The sequence below is a fragment of the Trifolium pratense genome, linkage group LG7 (assembly GCF_020283565.1).
Source record: "Trifolium pratense cultivar HEN17-A07 linkage group LG7, ARS_RC_1.1, whole genome shotgun sequence".
Classification (NCBI taxonomy): domain Eukaryota; kingdom Viridiplantae; phylum Streptophyta; class Magnoliopsida; order Fabales; family Fabaceae; genus Trifolium; species Trifolium pratense.
In genome coordinates, this window is record NC_060065.1 from 47946115 (window position 1) to 47973777 (window position 27663).

General features: G+C 32.2%; 4 protein-coding genes across 6 annotated transcripts; 3 read left to right on the forward strand and 1 right to left on the reverse strand.

Moving 5' to 3' along the window:
• The first annotated feature begins 8835 nt into the window (after nucleotides 1–8835).
• On the forward strand, nucleotides 8836–13522 carry LOC123899345 (pentatricopeptide repeat-containing protein At2g33680). 2 transcript variants are annotated; one of them, XM_045950456.1, is made up of 4 exons: nucleotides 8836–11037; nucleotides 11313–11398; nucleotides 11854–12588; nucleotides 12840–13522. In XM_045950456.1, exons 1-2 carry the CDS (start codon nucleotides 8886–8888, stop codon nucleotides 11360–11362), a joined length of 2202 nt encoding a protein of 733 aa, XP_045806412.1. In that variant the 5' UTR covers nucleotides 8836–8885; the 3' UTR covers nucleotides 11363–11398; nucleotides 11854–12588; nucleotides 12840–13522. The 2 variants fall into 2 exon arrangements, with proteins under 2 accessions (XP_045806412.1, XP_045806413.1); XM_045950457.1 differs by having other exon boundaries at nucleotides 8858–11037; nucleotides 11313–11408.
• A 62-nt stretch (nucleotides 13523–13584) lies between these two features.
• LOC123898075 ((+)-neomenthol dehydrogenase-like) lies at nucleotides 13585–18058 on the forward strand. Its single transcript, XM_045948926.1, has 5 exons — nucleotides 13585–13703; nucleotides 13813–14059; nucleotides 16057–16122; nucleotides 16320–16499; nucleotides 17505–18058. Exons 1-5 carry the CDS (start codon nucleotides 13684–13686, stop codon nucleotides 17880–17882), a joined length of 891 nt encoding a protein of 296 aa, XP_045804882.1. The 5' UTR covers nucleotides 13585–13683; the 3' UTR covers nucleotides 17883–18058.
• Nucleotides 18059–18830: 772 nt separating this feature from the next.
• Nucleotides 18831–21386, forward strand: LOC123899120 (tRNA pseudouridine synthase A). 2 transcript variants are annotated; one of them, XM_045950187.1, is made up of 3 exons: nucleotides 18831–18959; nucleotides 19442–20746; nucleotides 20857–21386. In XM_045950187.1, exons 2-3 carry the CDS (start codon nucleotides 19476–19478, stop codon nucleotides 21191–21193), a joined length of 1608 nt encoding a protein of 535 aa, XP_045806143.1. In that variant the 5' UTR covers nucleotides 18831–18959; nucleotides 19442–19475; the 3' UTR covers nucleotides 21194–21386. The 2 variants fall into 2 exon arrangements, with proteins under 2 accessions (XP_045806143.1, XP_045806144.1); XM_045950188.1 differs by having other exon boundaries at nucleotides 18842–18959; nucleotides 19489–20746.
• Nucleotides 21387–22303: 917 nt separating this feature from the next.
• LOC123896539 (transcription repressor OFP6-like) lies at nucleotides 22304–23165 on the reverse strand (the record flags this gene model as incomplete). Its single annotated transcript, XM_045946915.1, has 1 exon — nucleotides 22304–23165. A coding segment is annotated over one exon (537 nt), but the record flags the coding sequence as incomplete, so codon positions are not given.
• Nucleotides 23166–27663: the final 4498 nt, after the last annotated feature.

Genomic DNA, 27663 nt, shown 5'->3' on the forward strand with positions numbered 1-27663 from the left:
CATGCCCTCACGTGTATAGTTGAGGGCTTAGTCTTGTTTTGTTATATATTTAGAGAAAAAGCAGGAGCACAAGTTTTTTTTAATTAAAAAAATAATAAAAATAAAATTATGGCTGCTAGCTATAAAAGAGTATAGGGAAAATTCCGTCAAAAAAAAGAGTATAGGAAAATAAACCTACTTAATAATATCACTATTTTTGGTGGCTGCGCATCACTAGCTTTATCACCTCCAAAATCTGTGTTCAAAAGAAGAAAATGGGTACTACAAGCTACACCATATATAGATATATATTATTCTTGCCATCATATTCCTATCTCTTGATGTCTTCCTCAAGTCAAGGTTAGTTTGGATTGTGAATAGCTGACAGGGGCATCATTCATGATTTTAAATTCAGGTAATGAATATCATCTTGTACCCATTTATATATGTGAACCTATTTGAACTAGGTAATCCATTATGTATCATTGATATAAAAGATAGTCATTGTTTTCTAACAATGATCGATACTGTTAATATTTTCTCACTAAGGCTTGTGATATTTATAATAAAGGCTTACCATAAATGGATCATTTGATAATGAATGAACGGTTAGGAATAACTGCATCTTTATTTGATTATGCAAATCAGAAATGTTTACATTGTTCCTAATTGTTTATAGAATACATAAAGTTATTGGTGGTGAGTAATACTAGTATTTGTATTATTAATATTATTATTATGTTTTAAGAGTGATCTAGCATCACAGTTCCTTCAAATTTAAGAATGGTCATAGTATCATATTCCCTATGATTTGAATGGTCTTAGTTACCATATAAGAATGGCCTCGGTACCATATTAGAACGGTCATAGTACCATATTAGAATGGATTTAAAACCATAGCGCAATGGTTTTAGTACCATATTTGAGGGTGTAATTCTTGTCCGATATCTACAGTGCAATATTTATCGGTATCAGTAGAACTGAGCTGTTTTATCCTGGGGACTTCGTGGTTGATCGTCTGTCTTGCACAATTTTGGGTAGTGCCGCGAAACGTCTTAAAGAGAGCGTATCGACCCGCGACTCAATCCAATAATCTCTTCGGTGACTGAAAATTATTTTTAACGATTTTGAACCTCTGAAACAACATGCACAAATTTTGCTCTGCAAATTGATCTAAAAAAAGTTCACCTAACCTGCGGTGCGCTCCACCTACGTCGCTAACAATTAATACGCATGTGTCCATCAAATTATAGGGTTAGATGCTCATATCCGTATCGATATCCATTAAATTTGCAGGTAATTATTGACCTCATGTCCAGACTTATAGTTGCGGATATTTATCCTATATTGTACGATCAGTGTCTTTCCATTATTTCCATCATCAAATAACATTAATTGTCCGATATTTTTTCGATAAGCATATCGAAGAAGTATTATCAATTATATTTTTTTTTTTTAAATAATAATATTAATTTCCGATACTTCTGATACGTATATCAGAAAGTATCAGATAAGTATCGGTATCGAGTACGTATCAGACACGATACTTCGCCATTTTTAGAGTATCGGGGTTTCACAATGTTCAGTTAATTTGAGAGTCCGATTGTTATATCTATTGAGATGAGATAGACCTTACGGATAATGTACTCTCTTCGATCTTATTTAGTATAAACAAAAACTACTTTTTAGATTCAACTTTTGCTTATAAATCCTGGAAGCAAGCTGAAGGTAAAATAGCAAACCAGTTAAAGTTAAAACCATGCAAAGATAACTTTAAAGAAGTTAATTTGTCTGCTACGGCTAAGCTATGGGCAGAAGAGCCCCTACACTACAGGCAATTAGGTGCCTCGCAGGCCATATCATGCGCTGAGTGTATAACAACATCTAATTTTAAAATTTTGAGACTCTATAATGTAATAATTGTTAATTTTTTTTGAAAAAAGACCATATGTTTATTGATAAATTAGTGGTAGATTATGGTGTTTGTGTGGAGAGGGTTGTTTGTTTAATTTAGCTTCTTAAAAAAAAAAAAAAAAAACTCAATATTATAATATTTTGCATACTTTCGGTTCTAGCCATTTCAAATTAAATTAAAACCAATAATTTAAAAAGACTTGAGCATTTGAGTAAGAAGTCTCTTGTTAGTGATAACTTGAGCAAGAGGTTGTAATCTTTGTGATTTATTTTAGTGAACCTCTTTTGGAAGTGCAAGAGGACTGAATTACTCTCGTTTTGTGATAGAAACTAGTATAAAATCTCTGTGTTCATTTCACCTCTCTATCTCTTTACTCTGTGTTTTAGTTTTATCCGCTGTTTTACTCCTCCTTATCGAAAAAGTTTTTAAAACACTAAAACACAATTCAACCTTCCTTCTTGTGTTTTTCCACCTTCAATTGACATATAGCGCTCTGGTCTGTTACTATCACCTAACAAGTGAAACAACAAAAGATCCTGAAAAACACTATGTCTGGAACTCCTGATCTTGCTGCTTCTGGAAAAGGAAATGGTGTTGATTTTGACTATACTTCAACCAACCAATCTGCATTCTCATATTGATGACATTCAATTATATGATGTTTTTAGTAGTAATTTAGGGTAGTTTTAATAGAAATTGAAGCCCAAAAACAAGAAAATACCTGGAAAAGTGAAGTTACTTGGCCCAGAAGCAAGAACAATGAAAAAAGCATAAAAAGGGCAAAAACGTAATAAACAACGCAAGTGGTGTTGGTTCGATGGGCTTGGGCCTGCAACTTAGACAAAGATCCTTGAAGCACTCACTGTCAAGTGTGATGGCGCCATAAGGTGAGAAGGATTCAAATATTTAAAAGGTATTTTATTGGGTTAGAGCGAGGGAAAACAAAAATGTTTATCGGGTCTGTTTGGTTCAACGGAACGGAGGGGAAGTGGGGGAATACATTTTAATTATATACATGTTTGGTTCTAAAGAAGGGAGAGGAGGTGAGAGATTTTAATTGTATATATGTTTGGTTTAGGAGAGAAGAAGAGGTATTTTATAATTAATTTACATTTTTATCCTTACAATCTTACAAATGATATGTAAAAAATTCATATGCAAAATATAGTAGCAAATTCAATCGTGTATATGGTTTATTTATTTTTTTTACAAAAGTATATGGTTAATTTTTATTTTTTTTATAAGCAAGTATATGGTTAATTTAAAATTACTTTACAAGCACTTAAATGAGATGATACGAGTCTTTCTAGCTTAACCAAAGTTCTGAGTTTGATCTCTAACTTCGGCATACAACAGTGTTAAAACTCTTCTAAAGAGTTTGTCATCCATTTAGGTCGTGCATAGCTCGAATAATTAATCTCTGCAGTTTCGCACAAAGATAGTCAATTTATGCTCACAAAAAAAAAAAAAAAATTGTCTCATAAAGGTAGCTAAGCTCGTACTCTACATTCTCTATTTCTCTACGTTTATATTGTGGGAGTCTAATCATTATTAGACAACTAGATAAAAAAAATTTGTAAATTACACTTCCCTTTTTTAAGAGGTGTTTAAATTATACTGCCATAACTTTTTATGTTAAATATACACACTCTCAATCCCCCCTCCCTTCTTATACAAAATATATTAGAGAAAAGAATCTTGAATTTGATTCCCCTATATTAAGAAATACATTTCCCTCCTTTATTAAAACTCTTCTCCCTCCATCCCATAATATAAGAAAAAAAATAATTCACACTTATTAAGAAAAATAAAATGTGATAATTTGAATTATGACTTTTTTTGTTTTCCTTGAAATAAGTTTCATTGGAAGATGCAAAAGAAGAGAGAGAGAGAGAGTAAATTAATTGCAATTTGCATTTAATTTTATGAGAATAAGTAAAAGTAAATATTAAAAATGGTAAAAGTTGATTTTTTTGCTTATAATTTGGGACAAGAAAAAATAATTTTTTTTTATTTTTTTTTTGCTTATAATATAGGACGGAGGGAGTATTTTATTATAATCAAACTTCTAATGAATATATTTTCATTATTAATTTTTCCTCACATAGTAATGTTAAATGTTGTTATAAATTATAAAATTATACAAAATAAAATACAAATATCTGATAAATTACTAAAGTTGATTAAAAAATATTTATATTAAATCTTATAATCTAAAAGAATAAAATTAATAATAAAAATTTTAAAGAAAGGAAAATTAATTTCTTAAATGATGACTTAAAGTTTTTTTTTTTTTTGATAGAGATGACTTATAGTTTTTGACATAAAATAGTGGCTTAAAGTTAATTATTATCACAAAAATATTTATTTATGATAAAATAAACTAAAATTTAGATTATAACATAAGAGATGAGTGTAATTTACTCTAAAAAAAAAATCATGTTAAAAATGTGTGAAAAAAAAAGTCGTCTCTTTCCTCCAGTCTCATCCACGACTATGTCTATGCACTATCACACAAAATTGGGCCTTATTGCTTATTCTCCCATTCTTTTTAAGCTCTTGGGAAAACATAAAATTTAAAATAAACATAAGAGACTAAAAATAATGTAATTTAACTTATATTTCAAAAATAGAAATTTAATTTAACTTATTTTTAATTAATTTCAGTGGTCATAGATATGTTAAAGATTATTTTTACAAAAACTATAACTTGATTCGATATGTATCATATGATCCATTATTTTCTAGTTTTCATGTAGTAAAGATGAGTTTTGTTGTCATCCATGTCATGTGGGAATAATATTATAACATCTAACTAACCACATAAAATATTATAACTTCCACTATTTTTTTTGACAAATTATAAATTCTAGCATTTTCCTTTCTAAATTTAGACGACAATATTATCAACATCAATTATTTTCTCCTTCTTAAATAAATATAAATTATTTTCTCAGTCTTATTACTCTTGATCTATTCTTTCCTGTTGTCCATTTTTGCTTTGTCTCTTTGCACATAAGTGCAAAAATGAAAGAAACCATTTTGAACTCACGACACTAGTTAGATTTGAGCGTTCGTTCAAGGGGCTAAGGTCCAACAATTATAGATGCCTTTTTTTGAAGCAACAATTATAGATGCCTAAAACAACTAATATGAGCCTTTTTTTAATACAATAATTATTTGTAAAAAAAAATACAATAATTTATTTTATAAAATTATTTTATTTTAAAAATTACATTTATTTCAAATTTTAAAGCAAATTGATTAATTTATATTTTTTATTCTTATAATTTGGCGACCTTATGATTTTCGTCATTTGGATTTTTTTTCCTATTGATCCCACTAATGCAATTTAGATTCCTTTAAAATCAATTTAGATTCCTTTTGGTTCTTATACGCCCAATGACCGCGGGCCGATCTGTGTTTAACCCGCAGTCCATGCAAATTTAAGACAATTTTTTTATCCATTTATATTCTTGTCCATATGAATTGAATCGTTGAAATCGTATATTATGCGGATTAAATCCGCGAGTTTGCAGATTGGCCTGTTTAACCCGTCTTCTTTTATATATAATTAATCACATTTTCTTTATAAACTACAATTTAGGCTAAGTCTATGGTGAAATAGTTCACCAAGTCTTTCAAGTGCACAAGTCGTGAATATTATTATAATGAATATAAATTTTACAAAATCTATCGTTGGATTCAAAATTTATACTTGTAATAATATTCAAGACTTATGCACAATGAAGATTTAGTGAAGTTTTTCATATTAGACAAAGTTTATAATTTAGCCCATGTCCAAATTCTTAGTAAGTCTTTCTCTAAGAAAAATTCTAAACCTTAAATATAAAAAAGACAACAAAAATGTGTTGCTTTTTATGTTGTTGTTACTTACAATTTAATTTTGGTTGCATTACTTGCATAGAGAAGATAAATAAACACATAAAAATGTCACAAACTATCTTTTTATTTGTTACTTATAATTTATTTGTTATGAAATAAAATTATTAACAATAGCAGTTTTTTTAAAGCTTTTATAAAAGAACTTTTATAATATCAATATTTTAGTTTTTTTAAAAGTGATTTTTTTATTATATTTTGTAATAGTACACAGATCAACCGTTTAATCCGTGAGTTAATGCGGATCAGACTCACTCAGGTCAATTTATCATTACCTGTTTTAATTTGCTGACGCACTATCCCGACTTCTTTAAAGTGCGAAACGGGTTAAATGAGGCGGCTAGCCCATATCTCCGTCTCTAATTGTCAACACTCAAATTATAAAATTCTCATAGGGTGTGAATGAAATGCATATCACAACATGCATATTCTTAAAAAAGAATACACGTGAGACAGACGGTTGGAAAGTCTCATCATGCCGAATCAGATAGTTTGCTGACTTGGCATGCATTTAAAAGAATGACAAATATTTATTCTATTAACATACAAGAAAATCAATATGACAAATATGTTGGCGTTCTGTTAGCGCACTTTAGAAAACTAAAAAAAAAACTTGCAACATTGAAAATTTAATATAAATATCAAATATTGATTGTTTAATTTTTTTTTAACTGTGTCGCATATTTGTTTGCAGTTTAGCCCCGCCTCTTTATCTCATTTTTAAGATTTATTTAAAAATTTATATTTTTTAAATAGATATTCCTAGATAATAGATTCCTCACTTTTCAAAAACAACAAAACAATGGAAATATATGAATGATTTGGAATCCTGCAACTTTTTTTTTTTTTTTTTGAAAAAAGAAATCCTGCAACTTTAAGTATCAAATTCAATTATAAAATCAAATGGAAATATCTCTTTGCAACAAAGAACATTAAGCAATTAGTCCTTAACAAAGCACAAAAGCACCCTCATAGATGAAATAGGTGGAAGTTTTCTGCTATGTCCAGTGGCAGAAAAAACATATGTTCAAAAATCAATTTTAAGAGTTGAGAGGCATAAATATCACCACAAGTTAGCAAACAAGGATGCATGACACTGCATAAACAAGTGTTCCGAACTTTCAATATGAACATTACAATCTATGCACATTAGATCCAATGCAATACCTTTCATACCAAGGTTATCACGAATTAGGAGGATATTCTACAAGTCTCCAAAGAAAGTTGCGGATTTTGTTGGAGACTAGGATTTTCCAAATTTCTCACCACGGCTTGTTGTTGGTCGAGGATGATGAGCTTGGCAGATGTTTTGAATTGTTCTATGTCATAAGCTGATATGCTGACCTCACCGAGTAGATCACATCCTTTTCCCAATGCCAATTGAGTTTGTCTTTAGGAAGTCTATGTGCGAGTTGGATCCTAGTAATATGATTAGCCTCAAATAGGTTGAAAGCATGAACTATGAAGCGATGACCTTTTCCACTTTTTTGTGTCTGCATCAAAGAGATCACTCAGAGTTGCAGCTGCTGGGAGGTTCTTAACAGGCCCCAGGATTCAGATATTTGTCTGCTAAGTGCTTCGGGGGAGGTACTACACAGATTGAATGTACAAAAGGCAAGCTCGTTGAGCCCCACAGAGAGAACATCACTGTCAATACTCAATATAACTAAACCAGCGCTGGAAGTAATTTCTTAGATAAAAAAATAGAATCTGTACTTCAATGTAAGTGAACTTGTGAACTATGTTAGTGCATTCTATAGCCTATCTATGTTCACTTGTGGAAACAAGTTAGTGTGTATCAGAGCTTAATAGGTATGCTTCCTCCTTCGCTAGCTTGGGAAATAGCATTTTGGCTTCGAGTTTCACAACTGATGGCTCATTCATTACAAAATTGGCATATCAAACGATCAGCACAGCTGCAGTTCATCTGCAACAGCAGCTTTTTAGCACCATATAGAATTGGTGAGGTCCAGAACGCATTAAGCGTTGAAGGAAAATTGCAGGTTCAAATTGCAGCTGTGCATATGCCTTCCTATTCGAAAATTGCAAGTTCAAATTGCAGCTGTGCATATGCCTTCTTATTACCAACTTCATGTTCATATGCCTTCCTATTCGAACGCAAGAAGTAAAATTGAAAACTACAAATATAAACATTTCAGCCATACATCTATAAAATTGGTACAATGAAAGAAATCAATAGATTGCATAGAATTGTTACAGGAAAAAACCAGTAAACTAGTAGTAAAAATTATAACTAAACCAGTAAAATTTAGCAGGAAGTAGTTTCTTAGATAACAAATAGAATCTATACTTTAATGTGAATGAATTGTGTTAGTGCATTCTCAAACCTGTCTAAGCACACTTTTTTTAATCAATTATGAATGTACACTATCTGATAAAGTCGCTCTATACTAATATTGACAAGTATAAAACATCATAAGCATCAATTGTCAAAGGCACAAATCGAAACAAGAAACTCATATTGAAACGCATTTAACTAACTAAAACTCAAAAATTGGTGTTTTTTTTACCATAATCAACAATGAATAATTTATATTTGTTGCAGTTGCACATAGCCTAACAATCAAATACAACTTTTTGAAAAAAATTGTGATCTTGACTATGTTTTGATCTTCAATAATGTGTGTTTAAGTTATAAGTTGTCAAAATTAGTGTTTAAATTTAAAAAAAACAAATATAAAAAAAGTTGTAATATTTTGAAAAACGGCTTTAGAAAATCTATTTTAAAAAATACAAAGAAAAAATCCATTTTTTTAAATCTAAAACAAATAGAGGCCCTAAATCAAAAATAAATTATGTTGTTCGGATAGTTTGGATCAAAATTAATTTTGAAAATATAATTACTAAAATGGACAATAATATCTATTTAAAATTAGATTTAATTTTTATTTTTGATGCTATTTAAATTTAAATTATGTTGCATTATTAATTTAATATTTTTTTAATAAATTATTAGTTTAATTATTTAAATTTAAATATTTTTTTTTATATATTTAAATTAGTGATGAAATATTTCTAGAATAAAGCTTTCCACACCCATTCTCCTTCATCTCATCGTATATGAACAATGCTTCCAACAATATTTCCTCCGCAACATCGTCAACTGTTGCAAGACCTCATTCACTGTACACAAAACAAAGACATCCTCAAAGGTCGAACCTTTCACGCTCGCATTCTCAAAAACGGTTCACTTTCTTCCATTTACGTTGCAAACACTCTCTTCAATCTCTACGCAAAATCTGGTTACTTATCACACGCTTTTGTTCTCTTTGATTCTATAGACGATAACCAAAAAGACGTTGTTTCATGGAACTCTCTCATCAATGCTTTCTCAAAACACCATTCAGCTTCATCTTATTCATTTGCTATAAACCTTTTTCGTCGTATGATGCGGGTTAACAATGTGGTTCCTAATGCTCATACTCTCGTTGGTGTTGTCTCTGCTGCTTCTAATCTTTCTGATGTATTTGCTGGAAGACAAGCTCATTCTATTGCTGTTAAAGTTGGCTGCGCCGGTGATGTTTATGTTGGGAGTTCGCTTTTAAATATGTATTGTAAAACGGGTTTTGTTTTCGATGCTCATAAGCTGTTTGATAGAATGCCTAATAGAAATACGGTTTCTTGGGCTACTATGATTTCTGGGTATGCTTCTTGTGACCTTGCTGACAAGGCGGTTGAGGTTTTTGAACTTATGCGTAGGGAGGAAGAGATTGAGAATGAGTTTGCTTTCACTAGTGTTCTTAGTGGATTGACCAGTGATGTGTTTGTGTGCACTGGTAGGCAGGTTCATTCACTTGCTATTAAAAATGGGTTGCTTTTGATTGTCTCTGTTGCTAATGCTCTTGTGACAATGTATGCTAAATGTGGTAGTCTTGATGATGCGGTTCGGACTTTTGAATTTTCGGGGGATAAGAATTCTATTACTTGGTCAGCTATGGTTACTGGTTATGCACAGAGTGGAGACTCTGATAAAGCTTTGAAATTGTTTAATAGTATGCATTCTTCTGGAGCACTGCCTTCAGAGTTTACTTTAGTTGGGGCGATCAATGCTTGCAGTGACCTTTGTGCTGTTGTAGAAGGGAAACAATTGCATGGTTTTGCTTTCAAGTCGGGGTTTGGATTGCAATTGTATGTTTTGTCAGCTTTGGTGGATATGTATGCAAAATGTGGTAGCTTAGCCGATGCTCGTAAGGGTTTTGAGTGTATACAACAACCTGATGTTGTTCTTTGGACTTCTATCATAACAGGTTATGTACAAAATGGGGATTATGAAGGTGCTCTAAATCTGTATGGGAAAATGCAAATGGAGAGAGTTATCCCTAATGAACTAACAATGGCAAGTGTCCTAAAAGCTTGTTCCAGTCTAGCTGCTTTAGATCAGGGAAAGCAAATGCATGCTCGGATCATCAAGTATGGTTTCAAGTTGGAAGTTCCGGTTGGGAGTGCTCTTTCTGCCATGTATGCAAAGTGTGGAAGTTTGGATGATGGGTACCTTATTTTTTGGAGGATGCCTACCAGAGATGTAATTTCATGGAATGCAATGATATCTGGACTTTCTCAAAATGGTCATGGTAACAATGCCTTGAAGCTGTTTGAGGAGATGTTATTGGAGGGAATAAAGCCTGATCCAGTCACGTTTGTGAATCTTCTCTCTGCTTGTAGTCATATGGGACTAGTGGACAAAGGCCGGGGTTATTTCAAGATGATGTTTGATCAGTTTAACATTGCTCCGATGGTTGAGCATTACGCTTGTATGGTTGACATCTTGAGCCGTGCAGGTAAGCTCAATGAAGCTAAAGAGTTCATTGAATCTGCAACGGTTGATCATGGTCTGTGTTTGTGGCGCATATTATTAGGAGCTTGCAAGAACCATCGTAACTATGAACTCGGAATTTATGCTGGAGAGAAACTGATGGAACTAGGGTCACCAGAATCATCTGCTTATGTATTGTTATCAAGTATATATACAGCCTTAGGGGAGTTCGAAGATGTAGAGCGTGTCAGGAGGATGATGAAAGCTAGAGGGGTGAAGAAAGAACCTGGCTGTAGCTGGATTGAGTTAAAAAGTTTGGTTCATGTGTTTGTTGTTGGAGACAATATGCACCCGCAAATTGATGAAATACGGTTAGAGTTAAGGTTGTTAACCAGATTGATGAGAGATGAAGGGTATCAACCTCATTTGGATTCATTGTCTGAAACTGTTGGAGATAATTTGACAGGTATTATTTGATTGAGGTTCCCCCCATTCTATACCTAGAATGATTTTATTTTGTTGTAGGAATTGGACAATTGGTGCGTTGTTTAATCACTGCCGTTAAAGAATGCATCACATTATCTTTTGTTGAGATAAAAGTGCATGTTGACCAACATAATCATCGCGTGTTTAAACTTATTTGACTTATCTGCTTGCCTTTTGTATGTGATATGAATATCTGTATATATACAGTTTCTGGTTTATTCTTTAATTTGTATCCACTTTATTTTATTCATGAAGATCAAGAAGGATGTCACGAGATACAACTCAGCGTTTGTGGTGGCTTGTAGCAATACATGGGGGATGATCTACTACTTATGCACGGCGTAAGATTATGTTGTTAATTCTATTCCGAAAACTCTTCTTTGATTGAGATTTTTGTGAGAAGACTAGTTATTGTTTTTCATTTTCAAGAAATTTAGGGTCAGTTTATTTTCCATTCCGACTTTCAGTTTTAATTGAAAAATGTCACATTTTCTTCTGTTTTTGAAAGCTTTATACAAAAAACAATTAAGCAATAAAAAGTTGTTTTTACTTTTTACCCTGATAGACCCTTAGCTTTTTTCATTAGACTTTTTGCACGCCATATTCTTTGCATTTGATCATTGTATTTGTAGGTATTGAAATAAGTTTGTTTACGTTTAAAGTGTGGATGTAACCCATCTCATTGCTTCCTCCAATGGAAAATCCTGAAAGTTGTTACTTCGAAATTCTTGTTTTCTATGTTTGGAAACACTATATTATTTTCTCCTTTCATAGTGGGTGGTATATTTGTTTACAGGATGTCATTTCAATGTTGAGTGTTGCAATTAATCAATTCTGGTGTTGTCCGGTGTTTTAGTTCATTAGCCACAAGAGGATTGTCACCCACCAACAAGGAAGCTAATTGACAAGCCAATGGTACGAATTACAGCCAGCATTCAAAGATTTCAAGCCTGTGACAGACATCCAAATGATTTGTTGTAAGTAATTATGCTTGTGGGGGCAATACCCAATCCATGCAATGACATTAACCTTAATTTGAGCCTGAAGGAACTCTTTGGTTGGAAAATTGAAAGTGAGAGAAATTCGATGGAGTATAAATGCTAAGAAAGAAAACATTAAAGGATTTGCAATTGAAGACCTTCAGCAAGGCTGCAACAGAGCTTCAAGTACTTCATTGTTTAATAGTATTATGGTTGAGTCTCTTCAAGTATATGAAAGAGGTTCACGATCGAAAAACATCATGATATTGTCATTCAAAGCTTTGCGAAAGGCGATCACAGAACTTGATCTATTGGATCTTAAAGAATCAACTGAAAAGTTTGTTAATTCGACATTTGAAGGTATGCCTAATGCCTCCAACAACCAGACCATAAATTTGCGTGATCCTCTACTTGCAGCATCAAAAGGTCGTCCACGCACTTTGCGAATGAAAGGCAGTTTGGAATTGTTCAAAAAAAGGTTCATTCAGTTGTGGTTATTGCAAGGAAAAAGGCCACAACAAGCCTAAATGTCCAAGTTTAAAACACAGAAGGTATCTTAAAAATACATGTTACAAGTGTGCAATTAATTTGATTTTTTTTCATTTTACCATGTTAAGTTGATTCAGCGACATACCAATGTCTATTAGGTGTGATATCATCAATGGTCAACTTTCAAATTCCAAGTTAAAAGCTTCTAGTATGGCTGATTAAGAGGATTGATATTAAGTATTGTTTTGTTGGCAATGCTATATAATTATTATTTTGATCCTAACAATATTATTCTTACAACTGTATGCTGTAGGATATGTTACCTGAAGCACAATAACAACTTTCAACAAGATCACATCACAAGATTCATGATGCAGGAGATGATATCTCACAGTTGGCTACTTGGTTTTAGTTTAGATTATAGGATATCATATTATTATTTTTTAGTTTAATTTAATATTTGTAGTCAATGTCATGATACTTTGTACTTAGTTAGGAATTATATATAACACTCTCAATACCTGTTCTGGTTTTCAGGTTTATTTCCTTCGATGGATTTGGTTTCATATAAATCATAATTTTCTTTTAATTTTAAATAGTTATTATGACAGTAGGTTCTGTTGTGTCTTCATGTGGTCATGGTGTGTTCATGAAGTGTATCACGAGTGTGGTCATGCCAAAAGTATGAGGTTTGAATTTCGCTTCATTTTACTTTGCCCAAGCCAGGCTTCATTTGAGTAATTCCTTTCTGCAAGTTTTAGCCTGTGTATGGAATTTCTGTGCTTCAATCCACAGTTATGTTCTGCATTCAGCTATTAATCAGGTGGAGTAGTCATGGTGTGTATAAAGTGCTCTAGGGGAAAGCCTTGTAGTGGATGTTAGGTGTATTGTGTGTCAAAATTCTGTTTGTGCTTGTATTTAGGTGTTCTAATATTTATGACTTATATACTTTGGCATATTTTATGCCTCATTTATCTAAGTATATTTTTACTTCTACAGTAATCTATCTATACTTCTATCTACTTCTACTATATATATATATATATATATATATATATATATATATATATATATATATATATATATAATCTAAAGACAAGGAGATATAATAAGTACCAAAAAACACCCATTTTAGACCAACTTTTATTCATAGACCAATGGCAGAAGCAAGACAAAGGTAACCCAAAATTTTTTTGCTTCACTCTCTTCGACTAATCTGCTTTCAATTAATGACCCACAAGTTTCATAATTCATATTTTGAAACAACTTATTTGATTGGTTTCTAGGCTTGCGGTGGTGACAGGAGCAAATAGGGGAGTTGGATTCGCAATATGCAAGCAATTGGGTTCTAATGGAATCAAAGTGGTGTTAGCAGCAAGGGATGAGAAGAGGGGTCTTGAAGCTGTTAAGAAATTGAAAGAGCTTGGACTTCCTGGCAATGTAGTTTTTCATCAATTGGATGTCACAGATTCTGCAAGTATTGCATCATTTGCAAAATTCATCACAACCCAGTTTGGTAAACTTGACATCTTGGTAAGACAATTCTTTGTCTTTTGTATTTTTTAAAATTTTTATTTAAGCTAATCTTATCATCAACTAAGGAAATTTTTTTTTTCTGCTACTATGGAAGTTAGAGTTATAAGAAACATGAGAGTATTCTCTATGTAAAAAAAAAAAGAGTTATAAGATTAACAAGGAGAAGGAAAAAGAAAAATGGAAACTAGCTAAATTGTATCTTCTTCTTTTTCTTTTTTATCAAAACAAAACTAATTCATATGTAAAAGTTCAATACTCTTAAGTTTTTATATTGATCATAACTCATCCTTACAAAATTGGCTTATAAGGACATTGAACTCACTTATAAATATATATTCAAGTCAACTCTTCTCACAATTAATGTGATACTTTTTAACAAATACAAAATTAGCAATTAATATTTACCTTTTTAAAAAAAAACCAATTAATATTTACAGAAATAGTACTTAATTGGAGTACTTTAGCAAAATTATATATATATATATATATATATATATATATATATATATATATATATATATATATATATATATATATTTATATTTTCTTTAAAATTGTACAAAATGATCAAATGAGTTGTCATTGTGAGACGGGATCATAATTAACGGGATTGGGTTGGGTTTGCGGGATAGGGGTGTACACGGGTTGGGCCGGATCTAATCCGTTATCCAACCTGTTCAATATTCAATGGGTTGGGTTCATCATCAAACCCGTACTTTCACTATCAAATCCGAACCGAACCAACCCGGTTATTAACGGGATTGGGTTGGGTTTGTGGGTTGTTCATAAAATTTAAAATAATTTTTTGATAGAAAAAAATACATTTTTTAAAAACTTCTAAAAAACCTACAATACAATTTAACACAATTGTGACGCATTTGTAATACCTAAATTGAATAAAACACCCTCATTTTAAGTTCAAATAAAAATTCATCCTTAATCATAACACTAAACTAAATAAGAGTAGCAAATTTCCAAAAAACACATCATTTCTATGACTGGGTTGGGTACACGAGTAGACGGGTTCAAAAACTCAAATCCAATACCTGAACCAATTGTTTGTGGGTATGGTGGATTGAGCCGGATTCTACCCGCAAATGAACGGGTTCGGATAGATAATGTGTTGGGTTGGATCGGGTTGGCGGGTTCGCGGATTGACCCGCATCCATGAACACCCTAATCATAAATCCTCTTTGGTGTACTATTTACCGGAGACCTTCTAATATACTCTTTAATTTCCCTTCAATTATGTTTTTTTTTTCACCATCAATATCTGACCTAGTAGACCGTTTAAATTGATTCGAGTGTCAATTCTGGCATTAAGTGATTCTAGCCTCTTTTTAATAGCAGTTGCAAGGGTCGAAATCCAGGACCAAATGGTTAAAGAACTCAAGTATCTATTACTTGTGCCACATTATGCTGGTAACAATGTTTCGATTTAATTGCAAATAAATTATAAATGAGATGATTGCTCAGGTAAGACGGATAGATTATTAAATAAAATATTTATTTTATTAATGGATTCCTCCTTCCTTTTTCGAAGACACAAAACTCTTAATAAACTACTATTCCACATGACTGATGACTACCCATGTGCCACCATCTTATATAAACTTACTCGTATAGTAAAATTACCTTTTTATTTTATATTAAAGAAAATATAATAAAATTGGTTCTCCTAAACTTAATTCAGTTAATAAGAACATTGTATTATATATTTAAGAGTTTAGATTTAAACTTCGGACACCTTAATTCTTTATTTTAAATGTGCAATTTTAGCCACTAAGCTAATTTACTAAAAAAAGCATAAAATAAAATTTGAAATATAAAAAATTAAAATGAAAATAACAACCATTTTGAAATTTGATTGTTAGAACATGTATAGTACATAATTCAAAAGTCACTCAACCTTTGTCTCAAAAGTTACAAAATCCTTATCCTTAAAGTCTTGTGTGTTATAGTTTGTTTCACTTGAATTTAAAAACTGTCTATAGGTAAATAATGCAGCAATTGTAGGAGCAAATGTGGATGGTGAGGCTTTGGCTGCTCTTGGTGTTGTGGTATGATTGCATCCATCCTTTGATTTTATTGTCTTTATTTAAAATCTCAAAAGCTTAGAATCTTTAATTTAAAATCAAATTTAGGGTAATTCCAACCCAATTCCTATTGTCATGAACTAATGTTGATTAATGTGTTGAAGTATATATTATATCCCACATTAACATAAAATATGAATTTATTGGTTTGTGTTGTGCAGGTAGATCCTGGCCTTGTTGATTGGGGGAAAATATACTCTGAAAACTACGCATTAGTTGAAAAAAGCCTAAGAACTAACTATTTTGGAACTAAGGAATTAACGAGAGCTCTTATTCCTCTTCTTCAGTGTTCAAACTTGCCAAAAATTGTCAATGTTTCTTCATCTCTGGGAAGGTTGCAGGTATAATATACCAACATCTTTGTTTCCCTCTTTTGTAGCTCTCAAAAGTAAACTTAATTATTTTTGCTTGCAATTTGTTTTTGTGTTCTTATTGATAGTAATAAAAGTATAACTTAACTTTGTCTTTTATTAAGTTCTCTATGAAAACAAAATAAAATAAAAAGTTGAATTTTATATTTACTAGCTTCGCAGAGAGACAAACAACCGCTAATGTGTTGGTTTCTCCTCTTTTCTATTGTGCATAACTTTGTACAACTAAATAAGTAAGTGTGACACCACATCTTACCCCGAAAACCTTAAGATATTAGGTTCATGGATCCTTTCACTTATAAAGTTTTCAACATCCACTTTTCTATCCAATGACTCAACTTACTTGAAATACCTAACAAATTAACGGTCAAATAATTTTGATAAATAATATCATAATAAACTTCTTCATAGTTCATGATATTGTTCCTGTTAGAATTGAGAGTTGGGCCAACTCATCCCCACAAAACCGATTTGTAAAGTGAGGAATGTCACTCTTCATAAACTATAGTCAGACCTTATCTTTAATCAATGTGGGAATGCCCCCTCACTCCCAACACTATTAGGCTTGGTGCGTGGATATAAATGGTGGGTGGCCCGAAACGATAGGGTCTGATACCATGTTGGAATTGAGAGTTTTGGACCTAACTCATCCTTACAACACGGCTTTGTAAGGATGAGTTAGGCCGAAAACTCTCAATTCTAAGAGTTCCTATTGTCATAAAATTAATTGATCTTTAATTAAAGATTTAAATAGCATTATAAAAAATATAAAATTGTTTTTTTTTTATTAAAAATAAAATTGTTAATATATTAGTTTAAATGAATAAAATAATTGGAAAAAAAGTACTATACTAAAACTAAGTAAGTATACTTGTATTTTTATTTTAAGTATACTTTTATATATAGGTATAGGTTAGTGAAAATAAGAAATTGAAAATATTATGATGCTTATTCTTTTGGAAATTTTTTCCATAGGTTATGCCAAACGGACGACCTAAAGGAGTACTAAGTGGTGTTGAAAATCTCACTGAAGAAAAGATTGATGAAATTTTGAGTGAATTTCTAAATGATTATAAGGAGGGTTCACATGAAACCAAAGGTTGGCCCATATCTAATTCTGGATATATCGTTTCAAAAGTTGCTCTTAATGCCTACACAAGAGTTCTTGCTAAGAAGTACCCTTCCTTTTCTATAAACGCAATATCCCCTGGTTATGTCAAAACAGATATGAATCATGGTAATGGTGTCCTAACATCTGATGAAGGCGCTGAACCTATCGTGAGATTGGCGCTATTGTACTATGATAGTCCTTCTGGCCTATTTTTCTCTCGGGGTGAAGAGAAATCATTTTGATAAAGGGATAATTTCAGCTTGAAAAATAAAATCACTGTCTAAGGAATAATAATATATCAAAAATAAGTTTAAACATTATTGAGAGTCTTGTTTTAAACTAATTTTCATGTACTATACAAATGATGTTTTTGTAATGTTAAACTTACTTTACATTCTTTTTAATAAATATGTTGGGATGATATTTAAAGTCTTGTATCTTAATTTTAGCTAATTGCAGCCTCGTGTGTGTCTTGTATGGGGGTCATGAAAACGCAGAATCACTTATTTTTGTGTTGTTCCACGGCTTGGGAGGTTTGGGATTTGGTACATTTTTTGTTTCGAATGACTATGGTTTTTCCGGAGAGCTTTTCTTCCTTGTTTGAGACTTTCCTTTTACCTTTGAGGAAAGGGAAGCAAGGCAAGACGAGGGTGATTTTAATTTGGCATGCAGTTATTTGACTCCTTTGGCGTGTGTGTAACGAAATGATTTTTAATGCCAAATTTTTGAAGCGGTTCAACTAGTGTCATGGAAGTTTGTCAAAGAAGAAAAACTCACCGTGCCAAAGTTAGTCACATTTCAACCTAAAATATTAAGTTTTTAAGTCATTTAGCTTATTTCTATCAAATATATTACTCTTTAAAATATTTCTTTGTAAGAACTGTCTTTGAAACATCAACATTATCTATTTATCTTATCTAAATATCATCATATTGTAATTACAATAACGAATCATATTGTAATTACAAGTCATGCTAACGTAAGCTTCTTAATTAGTGTCTCAACTGAGGATCGGACCCAGAACCTCATGCATACTAACCAAATCTCTTACCACTAGACCAAATCATTATACTATTTTATTTATGTTGTAAAAGTAAATGCCTAAAAAATAAATTAATAAAATGACAGAAAAGATTAATAAAATGTTTTTAGTTCTTACTCTTTGCACCCCCTTTTATTTTTGTTGGCTCCTTTTTTCCCCTTGTTCTATTACTCGTTCGCTTTATTCCACTCACGTTCCTTCATTTCTCTCCCAAAAATCTAACCGTCGCCAACTCCGCCGCGTTCCAGTCTGCATCCACTATTCTTCATCTCCTCCGGTAAGTCTTATGTTTTCCTTGTTGTTTGTCTAATGCTCTCAAAATTTCAACTCATTGAATTTCATAAATTAATTAAAAAAAAATTGGACCCATTGTTGTTTATTATCAAAGATGTTACAGTTTCTAACATAATGGTTTTGTTCATCAATGTTCTGTTGAGCAAAATTTTTACCAATGGAACTTCATTTCATGTAATGAAAGAAAGGGTGAATGTGAAAGGAAAGAAACACAGAATGTAAATATGTTTAGTTGTTGTTGCACTCCAACTGTTTGTTAAATTGCCTGACTTAAAATAATTTGATATTAGGTTGTTTTAGCTTTCATGGGGAAAACTATTGTAACTTGTGTTCAGGGCTTCATTTTAGGGGCGGTATTTAAAGGCTTTCATATATTATTTTTGCAACTTGAATGTTGTGAAAGAATCTATAGTGTAACTTAGGATCTGTTTTTTACTTGTATTGATATATCAAGTTGTCGTTTAGGTTTGTGGGGTTGGATTCTTATCGCTTAAAAATAATGGAAAACTCAGATAAAACTCCGACAAGTTCATCCCCGCCGCGGTCACCTTCACTAGCGGCGGAAGAGTCAGAGTCGAAGAAGTTGAAGATGTCTACCACTACTTCTGATGATGAACAATGCACAACTGCTGAAGGAACCAAGATAAGGTACAAGCGCCGTAAGGTGGCTATTTTCTTTGCTTACTGTGGTGTTGGTTATCAGGGTATGCAGAAAAACCCTGGTGCGAAGACCATTGAAGGTGAACTAGAAGAAGCCTTATATGTGTCTGGAGCTGTACCTGAACAGGATCGCGGACTTTCTAAACGGTACGATTGGGCTCGGTCAGCTAGAACCGATAAAGGAGTTAGTGCTGTTGGTCAGGTTGTCTCGGGCCGGTTCTACATTGATCCGCCTGGCTTTATTGACCGTCTTAATTCAAACCTTCCCTCTCAGATACGAATCTTTGGTTTTAAGCGAGTGACTGCTTCTTTTAGTGCTAAGAAGTTCTGCGACCGGAGGAGGTATGTCTATCTCATCCCTGTGTTTGCTCTCGATCCATGTTGTCATCGTGATAGAGAGACTGTATTGGCTAGTTTAGGGTCTGAAAATGAGCTTGTTAAGTGTTTAGAGTGTTCTGAGAGAGGTCGAAAGGTGGAAGGTTTGTTTGGTAATAGTAAGCGCAATCTGGAGCAAGAAGCTGTGGATGTGGAGACCGATGGTTCATCAAACAGAACTGCTGTGGTTAACTCTGGAGTTGCAGAGAATGTGGAGGTCTCTTTGAGCAAAGGTGATGATAGTCGTTTGAATAAAGAATCCATTAATGACAATGAGGGTAAGGTTTCAGTTGAAGAACTGAACTATAAAACTGGTCTTGAGACTGTGGTTTCAGATCAGGATAAGGTTTCTTCTTTAAATGGTGGATCTGAGAATAATTCAGGCGTTCTCAAGGAAGAAAAAGTGAACGGAGAGGATACGGCTGCCAAAGGAAGTGGGTTTAGTTATGGTGAGAAGGAGAGGGAGAGATTTAACAAGATTTTGAAGTATTATGTGGGAACTCATAACTTCCATAACTTCACAACCAGAATAAAACCTGAGGATCCTTCTGCTCACCGTTTCATTATTTCATTTGACGCAAGCACCACTGTTGTGGTCGAGGGTATGGAATTTGTGAAGTGTGAAATTGTGGGACAGAGCTTCATGCTTCATCAGATACGGAAGATGATGGGGCTTGCCGTGGCAATCATGAGAAATTGTGCACCTGAGTCACTTATCGAAAAAGCTTTGCAGAAGTGAGTACCGCTAATGTAGAGTATAATAGTTTATCTCCAACTTTTTTCTGTTTGAAATTGTGTAGCAATCATCTGATATTTTTTATTTTGTCTTTTCCTCCAAAATGTAGGGATGTTAGCATCACTGTGCCTACTGCACCTGAGGTTGGATTGTATTTGGATGAGTGCTTCTTTACTTCATATAACCAAAAGTGGAAAGACACCCATGAAGAGGTATCAATGAAAGCATTTGAAAAAGAAGCTGAGGATTTCAAAATGAAGTACATATATTCTCATATTGCTTCAACAGAATATAAGGAAGGAACTGTTGGCCTATGGTTGCATTCTTTGAACCATAGAAACTATCCAGACCTGCGCATCCTTGACGAGGAAGGTGTCACAGATGACAAGAAAACTGAAATTGACACGAATGACAAGAAAACTGAAATTGAAGTTGTAACCGAATGAAGCTGTTTTCCGGCTGGTCATTGTAGAACTCATTCTTTCTAATTGATTTATGCCTTCACTTGACATTTCAGACAGTTATATTTATCGATACTGCTATGCATTATAGACCATTATATGCAAGACATGGCCCTTTTCCGTGTCTATTATTTGGTTGAGACACTAGGAAAGGGAAATGGAATAGTATTTTCATTAACTCGTTGTGTTATTTAAATTTTCTTTTAGTTCATTGATATAATGCATTTTGCGAGTGTGACCAAATAGTGAATCTAAACTCTTGTGAGCACTGAGCACACAAGAATAACTCCTGTCAATGACCAATGTCATGGGGGTATGCCATGGTAGGCTATGCACTTTATTTCGAAACAAAGCAATGCCATTCTTTGATGTCGATTCATCCATACTTCCATTTTAGAGGGAGGCTGACTACTTGCCGGCTGGTAGCTGTGTCAACCAAGAAGAGAGATAAACTTGTTCAGCAATTTAATTTTTTTGCACCATAACAAATCAAATGTACGCGATGCTCACTGGTCGCTGATATTTCGACACTAAAAAGTGTCTTTTAAGTTTGCATTTCTCTATTCACAGTTATGAAAACCATTAGATTTACCTATGATTTTGTTTTCCAATTTCCACATTATGGGTGTGTAGTCTTACAAACTCTTAACAAATGTGATACATACGGAGTACTATGTAGGAATTACTAATTATGAACTACTATTACTTACTAATTAAAAGCTCTTGTACACCCATATGGTCACCCCACCACCTTATACTAGTCCCCCGAGGGAAATACAATTCTATCTCAAGGATATACCCGTCTCAACTGACTTGTTCTTTCAATAATAATCTAGCCAAATATGTCTCACCTTATAGATTTTGTCTATGCTGTTACTTGTTATGAATGTTTCTTGAGCACAAATACTTTGTAAATTAGTGTTTTGAGTGCAGATGTGCGTTAGTGTCCGATATCGACATGATACTGACTATTATAATATTGTTGAATATATGATTTTTTAAAATAATTAAATAAATAAAATAGCAATTTTTTTGGCATTTTGGATAAGATTGATTTTAGATTTAATAAATAACTATTTTATAGGAAAAGTAGTTTAGAAAATAGTTAAACGTTTTCCTCTTAAGGAGAAACACAAAACAAATATCTCCTTGATTTGAGCGAAGCTCATACCGGATCCCTAATTATCACTAGGGTTAGGAACATGCCGGACCTTGATAGGCCTGAGCCTGACCTACGATTTTGCCTACGGCCTATCAAAGTTTAAGTCTGATATTTTTAATAAATAGGTCAGACCAGGCTTACACAGGCTAGGTCGAAGGCGCATGACCTATTCCCAACCCTAATTATCACCCACTCCTTCAGCAAACAATTCCAAATATAAGTTCCTTAATAAAGTTTAATAATAATTTGATTATTCCTTTAAGATGCTTCATCACCATGAAACTTTTTAGGGAATATTTCTTCACAAATCTCCATGAAAGCTCGAACAATGACTTGGTGGTGACACTTTGCATTAAGTTGAAGAAAGCATTCAAGAAGTTCTTCAAGATCTCTTTCTAAGTAGATCTCTCTCTCTAATATCATTTGAACTATGGAGTTTCGAAAATCTTCATGTGGATCATGCGAGTCCTTCTCAACAGCAATGCTATCGATGAGTTTTGTGCCCGATTTTAGAATACTATGATTCAATGTGTCGTCGTTGTGATAAATAGTGTCAGCTTTTGAGATGGTGGTGGAAGCGAAAACTTTTTTGTCAGCATTGTCCTCGCGGGAATTGGTGGTGGAGGAAGTGAGACGGCTAGGGTTTGTATTTTGGTATATGGAGATTTTGGGCTCAAGTACATCTGAGGGTTGTAATTTGAGACAATTGCCACAACTTTTGTTGGATGAGAATAATGTTTTCATGAGCCTACTTTTGTTGAAGTTGAAAATATTAACTTTGTAGCTACAAAGGAATTAGAAAGGTGTGTGATTTTGATGATGTTTTTGTTGTTGAGTCTTTTTCTAATTTAAAAGAGAGAAGGTAGAAAAGGTGAAATGTTTGTTTAATAAGAGAAAGGGTTTATATATTGTGATGGGGTCGAAGGGTTGAAGCCATAAAATTTTGACCTTGGAGGTATGAGATTAATTAATCATGTGAGTGATCGATATTCCCAAAAGATCCTAAGTCCTAACGATAATATCCTCCTTTTGCGTTTATAACGGGCAAACTATAGCATTATTTTAAGGAGAATATATAATTTATTTACTTTTACCATGATCATTAATCATTCATCAATCCGTATCCAATCTATTACTAATTCCTAATATATTAAAATTGATTACCACCAAAGTTCCTAATTTATCCTTGTTACTTTTAACCACGTTGCAAGTTTTATATCCTCATTGTAACTTCGCTAAAATAAATATAAAAAAATGATATGCTTAAAAACATGAACAAAATATATTATAGATAGAAACAAAACATAACAATTTATACGAAAACAAGCGATAATTAATAATAATATAATAAATTTAATTAGTATCAAACATACTAAATTACCCTAAATTTTTCTAATAAAATCTCTAATTTTTTATTAAAAATATACACGAGAACATTATTTGTCACTAAAACATAAAAAATTGAATAAATAAGTTTACAAGAAATAATTAACACCCCGTCAAAATAATAATAATAATTAACACAATAATTTCACTTATATTTTAACAATATTATATAAAATAAATCAAATATTTAATTTAAAATAAATTTTCTACATTAATATAGTGACAAACTCAAATATCGAATAAAAATCAGTAGACTCGTGCGAATTCGCACGGGTCTTTAAACTAGTTAATAAAATGGATGAATTCTTTTATATAACTTTAATTCAATTATTAGTGTTAACCGATAAATAGAGTTATTTGATTACTCACCAAAAAAAAAAATAGAGTTATTTGATTTAATTACATATATTTTGTTTTAATTATATCAGATTATTTGCTTGTTGTACATATCCTTTTGCAAGCTCTGTACTTTTATGTATTTAGTAGCCTTTAATTTCTCTCCTTTTGTATCTCTATTTAGTTGATTGTTTGTAACATAATTTGAATCAAATCAATATACATAATAGACACGTTCCTTTTCTTATATAGTATCAGCATACCTTCGGTCAATCCTATCTTACTACTCATGGCTGCCATAAACATACCTAACCAAAATTCTCCATATTTCCTCCACTCATCTTATCAACTAGGCCAACTACTAGTCACACAACTCCTTGATGGAGATAGTTATCTTACTTGGAGTCGTGCCATGACTATGGTTTTGGAAGCAAAAAAACAAACTTGGCTTTATTGATGGCTCCATCCAAAAACCAGAACCAAATAGTCCCGATTTTTCTAATTGGATTCGCTGCAATAGAATGGTTAAATCTTGGCTTGTTCATTCAACCATTCCAACCATTGCAAACTCCATTCTTTGGATCAAAAGTGCATGTGATATATGGCTCAATCTCCTCACTCGTTTTAATCAAAAAAATGCTCCTCCTATTTTTGAAATACGACGCGCTATTTCAAACCTCTCTCAAGGGACCAATTCTGTTGCTGCTTGTTACACACAATTCTCTCCTAAGACATTCTTTTCTAATGAAAAATCTCAATTCTTTATTATTTCACTTGTAGTTTTAATTATAAGAATATAAAATGAATGGTAGATAGTAAGTAGGAGGAGGTCCGGTGGAAACTATGTACATGAGAAGTAGAGCTGTAAAAAGGGCCTTAAGGGGCCGGCCCTTTAAGGGGCGGACCCACTTATTCCTGATTATTAATTTTATTTAAATTTTAAACAATTTTTCTAGTGTCGTGAACTTATTATCGTTTTCTTCAATCAGCACTGTCTACGATCGGCACCCTAAAAAAATTGTGTTTAAAATTTAAATAAAATTAATAATCAGGAATAAGTGGGTCCGCCCCTTAAAGGGCCGGCCCCTTAAGGCCCTTTTTACAGCTCTAATGAGAAGATCCAAATTCAAAATATTTGACATAATGCAACTTCCATTATTCTAAATCAGTCATAAAGTTTAAGAGTTGTCTTATTTTTTGGTAGAGTTATTTGAATTTATTCAGTTATGAGTCTTTTTATTTTGTTACATTTCAGTTATGAGTCTTAATATGGTTAATATTAATCATAACAATTATATTTTAAGTTCCCGTTAAAAAAAAAATACATTTTATGAAGTGTGGGGTGCTTAAGAGAAACCGTGAGGCGTTTTCCCTCGTTTTTTTTTCTTCTCTATTTATGCTTTTTTGCATCATTAGTTGAGTATGAGCTTTTGGAATTGGGGTTTTGGGAAATATTTAGAGGCAAAAAGAGAAAATTATTAGGAGCTAATGATTGAGAGTTTTTTTTTGAGGTAGATCTAAGGTTGAAAAACACATCATAAACATCTTGGGAATTAGATTCATCTTGTTCATCTTTGTTCTTTTGAGATTTTAGAAAATTGGGTGGAAATTACGGGTTCATTCTTGAGGCTAATTTATGGCAACTCATTTGAAATTTTAATGTAAACATTGATAATAGTGAAAAGGAGAGTTGCTCTATCTCCCAGATATAAATCATTATTTGGCTGGATAAACAATTTCTTGATGTTCTTTGCTCTTTTGTTAATTTAATTTACTTGTTCTTGCTTGATGTTTTTGTGTGCTTGTACTTAGATTGGTTTTTTTTTTTTTTTGATAAGAAAAAATAAATAAAAAAAGATTGGTGATTTTATTGTAACCAAAAAACAAAAAAAAAAAAAAAGATTGGTGATTTTATTGTTTGGCTGTTGATTGCTATTGAAATTTTTGCTCCACTTTTTTGTGATTGTTATTTAAGAATTTCGAATTCACAACAATAATTTTAATAAGTATTGGTGTATTTATAATTATTATAAATGCAAAAAGAAAAATTGAATTAAGAATAACATAAGTAATATTAATTGAGATTAGAATTGAAATAAAATAAGTAACGTCTTTTTTTTTTTTTGCTTATAAAAAAAAAATTAACATCTTTTTTTATACAACAAAAATAATTAACGTCTTAAAAAATTAAAATAACAGTTATTTTAGAACAATTTTTTACAAAAATGTCTTTCATTTTGAGATGGAGGCTATATACTATCTTCTTAGTATTATCCTTGGATTTAGACGGGAGAAATAATTATAGTATATTCTCTTCGTAAATTTAGTTCAATTGGTAGGAACGTTGTATTATATATGTAGAGAATGGTAATTCAAACTTTGGACACCCCACTTATTTAAGGGTGAAATTTCTAGTCACTAAACTACTTAAAAAAATTCTAGTTTGTCTGTTATAAGTCTCACATTGGTTACAGATATGGTATAAATAGTCTTTATAAATGTAGTGCAAACCTCAACTCTCAAACTAGCTCTAGTGGTCGAGTATATGTCTTCCAAATTCTAATATGATATCAGAGCTTATCCTAAATCTATTTGTTGTTTCTTGTGAAGATATTTCATATTTGACTCATCCGTTATTGTTGATGCCACGTGAGGGCTGTTTTAAAGCTCCCAAATTCTAATAATATTAGTATGTTGTTCCAAGAATTTGTTTGCTGCAAAGGAGACAAGTAGATGGGTTCAGCTCATCTGAATTTATTATTTTAATTATTTTGCCAAGTAACTGAAAGTAAATTGTTAACGATAGGTGGAATGGACAAGTGGGTGGATAATAATTGGGTTGGGGAGTAGAAATGGAGGCTTAGATTTATTTGTGTGGGAGAAGATTTGGTAAAGGTAGATGAAAATTTAACTATATATCTTACTTCACACATTATATATCTATTTACTTTTACCTTTTCAATTTCATTACTTTAAAAATACACAATCACTTTAAGACTCCAACTCATACAATAAATTTATTAAATGGACGCTACCAATAACTTTAAATTTGCATCAAATGATAACACACTAATACTAAATAAACCTCATTTTACTTGAGTGACAAGGTACCTAGAGAGGTACTGATATGAGGAACCCATAAACCAAATTGATACTCTCCCATGGATATGAGGTACAATCCAACGTGGATGCATGGCCTAAGCTTTGCTGCATTTACCTCCATTGGAAGTTTTTTTTTTTAACCCTTCTAGCCAAAAATGGTTACCAGAAGGAAACGAACTTGAGTTCTTCTGAATGATTCGTTCTAAAAAAAACTCATTAACCACTTGAATCTAATATTTTAGTTTGAGAGATCCATTTTAGTGTGTTCGAAAACACACACTGGTATAGTTGTGAACATGCGGGGTCTAACACTACAACTTTGTGCTAAATTCCATGTTGGTGGAATGTTTGTTTCTGGAGTTTGAACTTTGAACGTTCTAATTAGTAATCATTCGATGTTCCTTAAATCATCAATCAAATTTTCTATTAAACTTTTTGTGTAATGTTAAAACAATACTACGTATGAACA